The 13,583-nt window shown below is 39.2% G+C and overlaps 1 protein-coding gene across 2 annotated transcripts in view; it reads left to right on the top strand.

The window, feature by feature from the left end:
* LOC140235951 (uncharacterized) overlaps positions 1–13,583 on the top strand; it is a 64,855-nt gene that overhangs the window by 21,420 nt on the left and 29,852 nt on the right. Inside the window, exon 1 of one of the 2 annotated variants that reach the window (XM_072315945.1) lies at positions 13,184–13,439. The exons of the other annotated variant lie outside the window; for it this stretch is intronic. Coding sequence (XP_072172046.1) covers positions 13,221–13,439 — 219 coding nt within the window. The 5' untranslated portion in view covers positions 13,184–13,220. Of the gene's footprint in view, positions 1–13,183; positions 13,440–13,583 lie in introns of those variants that run through there. 2 annotated transcript variants of the gene reach the window in all.

Below are 13,583 nucleotides of genomic sequence, written 5' to 3'. Positions count from 1 at the left end.
TATGCCCTAAAATTGAAATCAATATTTTCTTGATTTACCCTTGACTTCAACAAACCTCAATTATAAGGCTTTACATTGTTTCATTAGGTGATCATATTCGTGTCAGGTGGTCGCGTTACCTACTTTTCGTGAATAACATGGCCTAATATACAAAGAGTTGGGTAAGCAGAGACTCCATACCCTCCCATTTTCGACTGGCGATCTCCCGCTGAAAGCCCATTTTCGCAAAATCTCCCGTTCTCCCGATTAAGATTTGATTTCTCCCGCCCTGGCTCTGTGTCTCCCAGTGGAAAGGATTTCTTACTTATTGCTATCGTATGTTGAAAAAATAAGCCTTAGATAGCACCAGAGAACATCTAAAACCCTAGGAACTTCGCGCTTCGCACACATCAACTTGGAGTCTCCCGTCTGTTAGGGGTTTCGGGCGGGAGAATCTCCAGATCAGAAGGTGCTTAGGGTTGGAGTCTCTGGGTAAGGTCAGGTCATTGAATGCAAAGTATGCTGCTTCCAGCCACCCAAGAAAGGGTATGTGATTGCAGTCTGATTAGTAAAACTTTTTTTTTTCAATGTTTTTATTGAAGAAAACACATGACATACAAACAAGAACAAAACACTACATGCATTATAATATGATACAAAATATCAAACAAGGCCTGACATTAAAGACCTAATAAAATGGTTTGGACATTTTTTTCTTAATGATGTAATAATATTAAATGTTAAATTCTAAGTAATTCTATGGTCGTGCGGGTTTTTTTTACTGTTCTAAATTTTGTTCTACATTTGTTAACATAATGGATGCAATTTCCTCGGTTTTGGAAAACTTTCTATACTTTGGCACTATCACTTCTAAATTGTGATGACGTCTAAGAACAGAGTCGTCGATATTGATTGTCTGGTTGATAGCCAGTGAACTAGCAAGGCTATGCTAGTGCAGCACAGCGACAGCCGGCCGGCGGCTAGCGCTGGCAGGGGAGCGAGCTAGCGAGCGCATAGCAGGCGCTGCACTATTGTCATTGGCTAAGCCTTTAGACAAAAGAATATTTAATGAATTGTATCAGATTTAATACTGCCAATAATACAGATTACAACTGTGGTACGCTTGGATATCCATAATTTTTGGCAAACTCGTGAAATAGGCCCCACCACTGCGTACGTGTCTGTACTAATACTACGGCGACTGGCCTGTTTAAATACTCGTGAATTCAGCCCCACCGTGTGGCGTTCATCGGTAGGTAAGCACGGCGGTGGGGTTGCCTTCCATAGTCAATACTCGTGAATGCGGCGAAAATGACTTCCTAATATGTCCCTCGACTAATTTTACGGCCAATTTAACCATAAATACAACCCTACCTAACCCTAAACCCTAGGACCTACCCTTTGCTTGCTATAAACACACGGGTACGGTGCACGCGCACTGCGGTGGGGCCTATTTCACAATAGCCCCACCACCACTGCGTGTCTGTACTAATACTACGGTGACTCGCCTGCTTTATAGGCCTAAACCTACTCGTGAATTCAGCCCCACCATGGCGTTCATCGGTAGATAAGCATGGCGGTGGGGCTTCCTTCCACAGTATGATTTGTAGCATAAAACAAAAACTACTCGACCAAAATTGACGATCATTCTTGGTATCGTTTTTCTTAGAGAATGGCGCATCTAAATTACTGATAACAAATATTGCAGAAACTGACCATGGGAAACTGGTTAGGCCTTTTTTTTTTTTTTGGAGCCACGACCCACCCTGTACGAACATATCTTTCTAGAGTGTAACCTCTGTACTTCTCGTATTCCAAACAGGCTTTTGCTAAACAATCAGATCACAGATGCGGTGTGGCTAGCTGGGGCAAAATTAGCCCATAAAAGCTTTATACGCGTGTCTTCAAGGGGACTCATCGAAAAGAGCCCATATCACGGGATGAAAACCGTTCAAATTGATATACAGAGAGAAATAACACTTAACAAAGAATAAGAAGAGAAGATGATGGAATCATAAAAAGGGAAAATGATGATTGACAAAGGATAAAAGGGGAGGAAAGATGGAAGATGAGATGAAATAGAACAATACTGTAAATAACATAAGGGGAGGAACAGTGGGAAAATATGACAAGATAATATAAAACATAAATGACATATCATAGGGAAAAGGATAAAGATTAACAAGGTATAGCTCAAGGTGTATAACTCCGTGCAGACATTGCCTTACCTCAAAGATATGTAAAGAAAAATGAACTCTTGTCAGTAAGTTAGAAAATTGGTGTGTTTATCTGTTTTTTTGAACAATTCTATTAAATGGTACCATTGATGACTATTATGTACAAAAAAAACAACAACTTCAGTCTCCAAATTGCTTCATTGAACTGAAATCAGAATCAACCTAAGATGAGATAGGAATGGACAAAGAAAATGATGGGTAAGCTAAGATAGACAGCAAGGAAAGAAAAAGAAAGAGCTACATCCACACAGATTGGAAGCTCATCGCCCGAAAATAAAAACCAAGAACAGCTTTTCATTTACTATGATTTTTTTTTACACTGTAGACGTTCAAATTCTTGTTAACTATCAAATAATAACAAAGAATCAAGTCAATGCTATTAAATTTCAGTATCAAGAAAAATTGAAGTTGCAACAAACGGAGACGCTATAAGGAGTACAAACACACAACTTAGGAAAGCAGAATGGTGAAAGTAAAAGAAACACACGCACACACAAAAAAAGTTAAGACTGATGTCAGAAAATACAGATTACGAATAAGTATAGGCCAACACGTACTGTAGGAATCTCCTCTTGTAAACAAAGCTTTCAGAAGCAATGTCTATAATGAATATTAGCCCCTCCGTCCACTTTGAATCATGATTTTTAGGTTAGCCTGAGGGTAAAAACATTAAATGTATCTCCATAACAGTTATTAGTCATTCATGAATTCCAATACGAATTGGATCTTGGACACGACACATCTTTGCTGCATTGTTTAAACAATTGGGATCCCCATTTTGAATGCTAGTGCCTTCATAATATTTGTGAATTCAGCACTCATTTTGTACCCTAGTAGTGTACAATTTGCACCATTCTCATAATTCCAATTTATTCTCCTGTTAGTTACCCAAACCATTATTTTTTGAAATATTTAAATCATTTTTCACCAAAAGCATATTGCTCAAACAATGTTTTGATACAAGGCATATGTTTATTGCAGGCCGATAATGGATATGGATGCTGTTTTCAATTTGTCTCCTTGAAGACACCATACAGTATTCTGGGACTACTAATTTCGCCACAGCAAGCCGCACTGCGCCCGCGACCTGCCTGTTCAGTGAAAGCACACTGACATATGCATAAATGCAAAAGAGTATCCTGATATTTGGAATAGAGTAACATATCACAAGTGGGTTTAACCAGGTTTAAAAAGGACCAATTACTGGGAATTAAAGTTATATTTGCGACAGGACAATAGCAAAACCATGTTTATCTCTATGTAAAATATCAAAATAAAAATTGCCTGTATCTTCACAGTTATCCTTAAATTGGGTATGATTATGTAGTTCTGTCAAATATCCATGAACACAGGCCATCTCCAAAAACAAGCCCACAAAAAATAAACATGTTTCAGTCGTGTTTCATGACGTGTATAAATTTCCATGATCGTCATGATCACCAAAACAAGCAAACACATGAACTAACAAATACTAAACAAACCTGTTTCAATTAACTGAAATGCATACTTACAGGGGATGGCTACTTTTACCAAACTGATCAATGGGAATCAGTGGGAATGCTGAGAGGTGATTGTTGCAATCCTTGATCATCCTCCAGCATTCCCACTGATTCCCACTGAACAGTTACTAGCCATCCCCTTTAATGTTCAAGTGTATGATACAGAACTGTATATCCACGAGCAGGGATGAGGTGGGATTGTTAGTTTAATATATTTCATACAAGTGGCTTTGTCCCACCAAAACATTGTCTATGTCCTTGGTTTGCAGACACACTGCAATGAGAACTGTACAGCTACAATGTAGTGCAGGCACTGTGCTAGTGTGTCTGAATTATCACATTCCACTCACTGAACCCTCTGCGGATTTGGCAGTTGGCTAGGTCTTGACCTTTTCTGACCCATGCACTGATGGACATAGGCCAGACATCGTTCCACACTTTCTATCCCCACAATATAAATCCTCTGAAACCAGCATGTATAGGCCTATGTTGCTCATCGTGAACATGGCCATTTGAAGAAGAGCACTCGCCATAAGATGACGACTGTGATAAGAGAACGGTGTCCTGACTCACAAATATTGTTAAACGGATTTCATAGTAGTTTGTACAACTGTAAGTCTATCCAATATTCTCTTGTAAACTGTTCACTTCACAGGATGTGGCCAGTGGTGCACTGGATGGTGATCATGCAATGATTAGGAGCTGTGCCTGTGAATAAACATTTCGATTGAGTGTCCAGAACTATATCCTTTTTTGAGTTGTGAGCATTTGACTTACTTGTGTTTGTCAATGACGTTATTTGGACTGTACGTATTAAATGTTTGTGCGATACCTGGTACTGGCCCTATAACTTTATATAGCTTTCTTCTGATCAATATGCATGCAGGCCCGTAGCCAGGGGGGGGTGCGTCGGGTGCGTACGCACCCCCCCCCCAAATTCTGAAAGGTCCACTTTTTCATAATAACGGTTTTTAGCAATTCTCAAGATAACAATCCAAATAAATATAAAGACACATTATATGCTACGTAAATTTGGAAGAGTACGTTTAACAATGTTAAAAATAATTGTACGAAACCCTTTTGTTGTATGAACCATCGGATCGTCCCCATGCACACAAACACAAATGTTATGTATCAATTTGTGTGAGCTATTATTATATTGGCACTGCATGCCATGGCCCTTGGCGCGTGTGACCGGTGTTTTTTTTTTCCACTGGTCGCCCGAGTACGTGCGATTCGTGGATGACATTGAGGTTGACACTTGCATTTTTTCACAGGAACAGAGGTAAGTGGATGAAAATCTAATATCCTCAAGTTTACATATATGATAAAAATTAAAGAAATTTCCTCGAAATTACTATAATCGAAAACCTGAGACATTTTATATCTACGTCTCACAAAGATATAGTACATGTATATATAAGTACATGTTGGCATGATAATGCCTGGGGATAGATTATTATGTCAACTATTTTCCATTATGAATGCATGCTCCAATCAAATTTTGAAAAGGTGGTCATGAATTAGCATTTCTTAGAATTAGAATTAGAATTAGATCAGGAGAGACAAAACAAAATGAAAGGCCTGTCTTACTCCAGTTCTCTATTAGTTATACATTTTCTCATGTTGTGACAGTTCGATTGGTTCTCATTTTGAAGTGAGCCAAAACCTAAGAACATTCTCACTTATAATTTCCAAAGAGTATTATGCAGGCACGCAAACTCAATTTAGTTGTATTTCATTTAAATGTAATGGGTAAGAGGGTATGAGAGAGAATGGAAAGTGCTGAGCTATGAAGTAAAATGGCAAAGTAAAAAGTTTGTCAGATAGTATTACAAAAGCCTGAATATTGCAAGAGCTCCGGAGTAAAAACAGTCAGGGAAAAACCCTATGTATGATAACATTGTGAGAGCGTTAGACTGCATTGTGACGCGTCGTTATTTAATTTACATTCTTTATTCATATTTTTCATAAAAAACACAGGTTATGAGCCGGATTGGGTTAAAATTCTCACTTACTGCTTTGTAGAAGTGTGAGTCAACAGTATCACACAGTACTTCAAGACGTATTAGTACAAACGATTTCTTGAGCCTGCACCGTTTCAGGCTCTGTTCTGGATACGGCGGTAGAAACTCATTCTTTTTTGTTGTTTATTTTATCATTATTTACTAATCTCTTTTCTAACTTACAGGTAGCGGATTTCTTTGCAGGCCAAATTCGGAAATGTACTGTTGATTGTTACTTATACATTTTCTCATGTTGTGACAGTTCTATTGGTTCTCATTTTAAAGTGAGCCAAAACCTAAGAACATTCTCACTTATAATTTCCAAAGAGTATTATGCAGGCACGCAAACTCATTTTAGTTGTATTTCATTTAAATGTAATGGGTAATCTATTGAGGGTATGAGAGAGAATGGAAAGTGCTGAGCTATGAAGTAAAATGGTAAAGTAAAAAGTTTGTCAGATAGTATTACAAAAGAAACTCATTCTTTTTTGTTTGTTTATTTTATCATTATTTACTTATCTCTCTTTTAACTTAAAGGTAGTGGATCTCTTTGCAGCCCAAATTCGAAAATGCCTAGAGACAGCTAGTAACCAAATATGCTACTATAATTTAATAAATAAGAAATAACTATTCCAGTATGTATCTTAGTGTGCACAGTAAGACAGATCAAATCAAATAGGAAAACATATGAGCACTAAGCCTGAGGTCTGAATTTGCACTCAACTTCTTCCAAAGGCTAACGGATGTTTAATTTTTGAATTTCACTGACCTCCAAATTTCACAAAGAAAACCTTCTTAGCATGATGGTTAATATGACATTTGACTGATATTGGAGATGTTTGCGAATCGGATCTACTACCTTTAATATTATTAAATCTAAAATGATTATTTGAAAGTTCGGAAATGCTGGAAATATCCTACCACAAGGAGGCAAAATATAAATGGTTCACATTTACAATTCATTTTGTTTTAAAAATTTTCTTATTTATTTTCGTTTTTGACAAACTCGCATACCAACGGCTGATATACTGTATAGTAAAGTGAATGTTTCATCTTCCAAACAGCATCCAATGGGATGGAAAACTCCAACTGAAAGGTGGACACCGTGACTATACTCGCTAAAGAAAACGCGTAATAGGGGTCGTTTTTTCTCACGGATTAGATGGAAAGTGTGATGTACGAGCGTATATAATCAAAGGGTATCAAAAAGGCCGAAATTTGGGAAAATGGTGTATTGTTCAATCATGATGAAGTACTTCTTTAGGGTGCAGGAAACATTTAAGGAATACTTGTTTTTAAGGCCCGAAAAAATCATATGATCATTACTCGTTTAGGGGCCATTTTGAAAGTCCATGTATGAGCATGGTGTCTACCTTTTGATTGTCGCTACCCCTCCCGGGACAGTATCAAAGGACCGGCAATCCCCCCTTCCTTTAAAAATCCTGGCTTCAGGCCTGCTAACGCGGGTATACAATAGAAAAAATAAAAGTTAAAACAACACCATGAAAATCACTATTCTCAATTTTGCGGCGCGCTATGCGCGCAGAGTCTCGAACACAATTAAACTTTGCAACTTCCTGGCAAAATGAGTTTTTACTATTTCCTAGATGAAATACCGTAACGCGATTGCATGCAACAGACAAAAATACAAATTTCCTCGAGACTTTAAAACGTCATTAAAACAGTCCAAATTCACAATTTGTGGCGCGCTTTGCGCGCAAATTCTTATTCAACTTTTGTAGTTCGGTCGTCCAAAGAATATATATCTATATATATATATATATATATATATATATATATACATATATATATATATAATTGTGTGTGTGTGTGTGTGTCATCATTGGTATTGGTACCGAAGGTCCGTTTTTTTAGTGACCGCACCCCCCCTTGAAAAATCCTGGCTACGGGCCTGTGCATGCAGGAATGTTGTTGCAAAATATTACATTGATTGTGTACTGGTAGTTACAGTTCTTGCTTTACCATTACACGTAAATTGCATTACATGATAATGTTCCACTTCATGTGCATGCTGTGTAGTGTGCAAAATATTCAAACTTGTTACGCATAATGCAAAGCCTAGCACATACAAACTTTGCATGTGCAAGGCCATGTATGGATAATTGTAAACATGTACAATGTATGTATGTTCACACACTCACACACACACCACAAGCGGGACTATCTATCAATAGCCGAATACAATCCAGTTCTCAGGTGCGCTATAGAAAATATAGGAGAAGCATAGGCCTAAATGCTGCGTTTATCATCTTTCCGCGAATTACAAAAAGGCTTTCCATGCATACCCACTATCAAAAGTCGTTTCCAAAGCCCTGTGATAAACGTCTTCCAGAAAAGTTGCGTTTATTGATTCATAGCAAATAGTAATCATAGCTAGGCTAAGAGGGTGTATACTCTCGCGATATCGCACAAAAATGGATGTACAAATGTAGTACGCCATTGGGCCTCACATGGAGCCCAACGGCGGCCATTTTAGTAATGAAACCGCAAGCTTCATAACACGTGAGCCTATGGAGGGAATCCTACCTTCCTTTCATTTTCTTCATTTTAAGGAGACACATCACAGCGGTAAAACTGCGTATCAGGCTTCAAAATATCAGCAGAAGTATATTTTCTGTTGATACATTAAAAAAATTTGAAGTAATGTCACTACTTTTCAATCTGTAGTGCATCAAAGTTTGTGTTTGAGCTGAGAAACGCCATCTATCTCTTTCTCTCTTGTTTTCATTGTCTTTTACGGGCAATTCCATAATTACAAACGTACATTTCGTACACTTTAAAAAGCTCTAACAACTAGACTTGATTTCATTCACAAGATTTGATACTTTTAATTTCTAACACCCATCTCGAAGGTAAAGTGATCACAAAATTATATTCAATATGATCAATACTTTGACCTTGATATGATGAAAATAGGGCCGTTACAGACGTACTTGCATGAGTTGAAATTTCTGACATTGGAATGTAAAGTGGAAAACTCTGTGAATTGTGGGGTACTTTCCAGCAAATTCATTCTTTTCATTTCAATTAGATGTTAAACACCCCAAAAGTGCAGAAATTAAGAATTTTTTTTTTTTAAATTAGCAATTAATTGCACCCTTTTTGTGTTACGGACGTACAGTATTTTACAGACGTAGAAAATTTCCATTACAGACGTACGTTTTGAAATCGTTATTAATTTTATTATTTTAATGGATTTATTTTAAGATCCCTTTACCAGAATTCAGTGACTTCTCATGCTGTAGGGTCTTAATCTTAATAATTTGAGATGACAATCGCATTTTTTTACTGAAATCTGCAAAAACCTTCCCCAAATCATCACCTTGCATACAGTTCATGCTTCACTGAGCAACAGGATGATTACATTATCCAAAGAAATATCCTTTCATGGTAAATTAGCTTGTCAGTTGATCATGTTGTAGCCTATTTCATTTTGACAAACACATTATTGTCTAGAATATTAATTTGTAGAAAAGAAATTAATTCAATATTGGAATCAGATTTAACTAATACCACATATAACTATCTAGGGATCCATTACTCATGTATGCAGTACACACAAAGCAGTGCAGAAATGGTTTGCGCCACACATGAAAAATTGATGGTGTAGGCCTACTATATTTTGCAAGCATTTCAAACAAAATCCTTTCAAACATATCTGAATTGTAGACTCTATACCTGATCAAAGTTTTGAAATAAATAAAAAAATAGATACATTTGTACATAAAAACAAATTGACAGTAAACTATCATGATCACCAGAATAATAATCTTAATGTGGATTTTGAAAACATATCATGGTGTCCCTTGCTCTATGAATTGTGAGTATTCCAAAAATCTTCTATTTCTCAGCATGTTAAAAACAAAATTATACTGGTTTGTATGGTTAAAATTGAAGTAATAATTTCACTTTTTGGGGGTATTAAAAATAGTGTAACATGGAATGATTGAGATATTAATGGATGAAGGACATAATTTACAGAGCAAAGAGTTTGAATGCGAGTCCAAGACTCCAGCTACGTGTAAACTGACCACGATTGCCATCAACTGTTTGTAGTATGATTTTTCTGGCAGTGTTTTTTTTGTGGGTTTTTTTTTTGTTTTTGTTTTTTTTAACGGAAAATATTTGATCTGGTGATCTGGTGACCACTTGCAGGATGCTTGACATTGATCCTGAGATTCCTGCCCTTAGTGCCCCTATTTAAAGAACCTCACCAGGAAATGTTTCCATGTGATATTCATCTAAAACACTAAATCCCCAACATTTACATCAAGTTTATCATTCACTGACGTGTCATCTTCAGGTTTCTCATCTAGACTGACAATGGAATCATAGATCTTAAACCTGTCTAATTGGACTTTCCTGTATTCTAAAGCATTCAATGGTACTTTTGATACTCACATTATGCTCCTTATATACTAGTAGGCCTAATGACTGTGTGAGCATTTGGTACAGGTACAGCTATTTGCAAATAGGGGTGCCTTTGAATCCAACTTCTCTCTCAGTTGATATCATTTCCTTTAGTAATCACATCTTTTGTGGGATTCTTAGTATTTCTACCTCATAGGTTGTTTGTGGGGTTGATGTAGCTGCCCGCCCATTTTACACATATGTCATGTATCTCCAAACTGCTTTTTTTTTCTTCTTTTTTTTTTTTTTGCAGTACTCACTATCTTGTCCATCCACTGAGAACACACTTTCGTTGTACACCCTTACCATGACAAAAAGCCACTTTATCATTATCTGCATTGATAGTTTCCTTCTACTTTTGTATCAAGGAAGACTTGGCTTGAACTGGGTATGGGTACATCTGAAACCACATGGATTGTGGGTAGTTAAAGGTACTTTTTGTTTAATCCTAATCAAGATATGTTCCATAATTATGTAGATCTACATGTATAGATGTTTTGCTTGTGTTGTATAGCTCATCTGACACAGTAACAATGCTCTTTGTTTTACTCTCTGTCTCCTGATACATCGTGGCCAAAAGATGAGAGATCTATGCAATTTAGCATTTCCATATACTTTAGGTCTTTCTCGGAAATTTTGAATATGTGTGCAATGCGATTTACAAAACAACAACAAACAAACAAACAAAACAAACAAACACTGCTAATTAGTTTGATTAACAAGTATTCCAACTTAATCGTAATTATCAAGATGTTCTATGCTACCTTTCAATTAAATCACAAATAAACATCAGAAAATAAAATCAACAAATCAATCCTCATGAAATTGTAAAGCTCACATACAGTCACACTATATGTGTCTGTTACAGATGTACACTTTTTAACAATAATTGACTACTTAATTATTACAGAGCAGAAGTTTCTTTATGAGTGTTTCGGAAGAGGGTTATGACCTTGCTTTGCATTTAATTAGTGTGTTCTTCTTTACCGAGTGCTTAATTTGTAAAACTTAAAAAAAAAAACATTTTGTTTTTTTGTTACGGACATACATGGCCCAATGGGCTAAAATTAACGATTAGTACAGAGTAATTGCAAAGGTAAAATTGATTGTCACTGACTAATGTTTGTTCACTTATCTAAACTCTTCATACACAAAACCAAGAGTGATAATTTCACATTTACTGAAGGAAAATATGATGAAAACAATTAGAATAGCCTTTTGGAGATCAAAATGCACCTAACATTTTCTCTTGTTTGAAAAGGATTTTGTGATGTATGCCAGGTTTGCTTTTTGGCGAACCTGGCTGCCAGGTTCGCTTTTTGGCGAACCTGGCGGCAAGGTTCGCTTCTTGGCGAACCTGGCAGTCAGGTTCGCTTTTTGGTGAACCTGGTGGCAAGGTTCGCTTTTTGGCGAACCTGGCAGCCAGGTTCGCTTTTTGGCGAACCTGGCGGCCAGGTTCGCTTTTTGGCGAACCTGGCGGCAAGGTTCGCTTTTTGGCGAACCTGGCAGCCAGGTTCGCTTTTTGGCGAACCTGGCGGCCAGGTTCGCTTTTTGGCAAACCCGGCAGTCAGGTTTGCTTTTTGGCGAACCTGGCGGCAAGGTTCGCTTTTTGGCGAACCTGGCGGCAAGGTTCGCTTTTTGGCGAACCTGGCAGCCAGGTTCGCTTTTTGGCGAACCTGGCGGCCAGGTTTGCTTTTCGGCGAACCTGGCAGTCAGGTTCGCTTTTTGGCGAACCTGGCGGCAAGGTTCGCTTTTTGGCGAACCTGGCAGTCAGGTTCGCTTCTTGGCGAACCTGGCGGCAAGGTTCGCTTTTTAGCGAACCTGGCGGCAAGGTTCGCTTTTTGGCGAACCTGGCGGCCAGGTTCGCTTTTTGGCGAACCTGACGGCCAGGTTCGCTTTTTGGCAAACCCGGCTGTCAGGTTCGCTTTTTGGCGAACCTGGCGGCCAGGTTCGCTTTTTGGCAAACCTTGCAGCCAGGTTCGCTCTTTGGCGAACCTGGCAGCCAGGTTCGCTTTTTGGCAAACCTTGCAGCCAGGTTCGCTTTTTGGCGAACCTGGCAGTCAGGTTCGCTTTTTAGCGAACCTGGCGGCAAGGTTCGCTTTTTAGCGAACCTGGTAGCCAGGTTCGCTTTTTGGCGAACCTGGCTGCCAGGTTTGCTTTGTGGCGAACCTGGCAGCCAGGTTCGCTTTTTGGCAAACCCGGCAGCCAGGTTCGCTTTTTGGCGAACCCGGCGGCCAGGTTCGCTTTTTGGCGAACCTGGCGGCCAGGTTCGCTTTTTGGCAAACCTTGCGGCCAGGTTCGCTTTTTGGCAAACCTGGCTGCCAGGTTCGCTTTTTGGCAAACCTGGCTGCCAGGTTTGCTTTGTGGCGAACCTGGCGGCCAGGTTCGCTTTTTGGCAAACCTTGCAGCCAGGTTCGCTTTTTGGCAAACCCAGCAGTCAGGTTCGCTTTTTGGCGAACCTGGCAGGGCAGCCAGCGAACCTGGCAGTCAGGTTCGCTTTTTAGCGAACCTGGCGGCAAGGTTCGCTTTTTGGCGAACCTGGCGGTCAGGTTTGCTTTTTGGCGAACCTGGCGGCCAGGTTCGCTTTTTGGCGAACCTGGCGGCCAGGTTCGCTTTTTGGCGAACCTGGCGGCCAGGTTCGCTTTTTGGCAAACCTTGCAGCCAGGTTCGCTTTTTGGCGAACCTGGTGGCCAAATTTGCTTTTTGGCAAACCTTGCAGCCAGGTTCGCTTTTTGGCAAACCCAGCAGTCAGGTTCGCTTTTTGGCGAACCTGGCAGGGCAGCCAGGGTTCGCTTTCTAGCGAACCTGGGAGCATCATTTTCAGTAGAAAATGCCATTTTTTGCACATTGATGGATCAATTTTTAACAAATTTTTCCCAAAATCGAGTGCTTTTTTGTAGACTGTTTCGGAAAGTCTCTTTTTAGTTTGGACTGGGTTTGTTATTATTATTATTATTATTCTTATTATTGTCATCATTATCATTATTAAATCCTTTGTATTTTTTTTTCTACCAAGGCATATGACTGATGAAGAGGCTCAGGCCCATTTTAATCGCCGACTGGGGCAGATGGTGGCCATTGGTCTGTTCACGAATCGTCCTCGCATTTTCAAGTTTTTGCAGACGTGTATGGGCTTCGATCTGTGGCGGCAAGGCGTGTCGACCAAGGTGTTCCGTATGCTGAATCACAGCGGCATCTGCTTGAGCATAGCTTCCGCAACCGGTTACGTGGAATCGCTTACAGAAAACCATGACAAGAAACTAAAGGAATGGAAAAAGACGTTCGAGGTGATGTACTTTACACACACTGTATATTTTGTAAGGTTTTTTTTTGTCGAGCCCACCGGAGGTGAGGGGAGACTAAGGGATCGCGTGTGGCGTCTGTCCGTCGTCGTCCGTCCGTCGTCCGTCTATCCGTCCGTCCGTCTGTCC

Source organism: Diadema setosum, chromosome 12 (assembly GCF_964275005.1).
Source record: "Diadema setosum chromosome 12, eeDiaSeto1, whole genome shotgun sequence".
Taxonomy (NCBI): Eukaryota; Metazoa; Echinodermata; class Echinoidea; order Diadematoida; family Diadematidae; genus Diadema; species Diadema setosum.
Note: the sequence above shows the minus strand (reverse complement) of the source record. Positions and strands in the feature narration are given on the sequence as shown.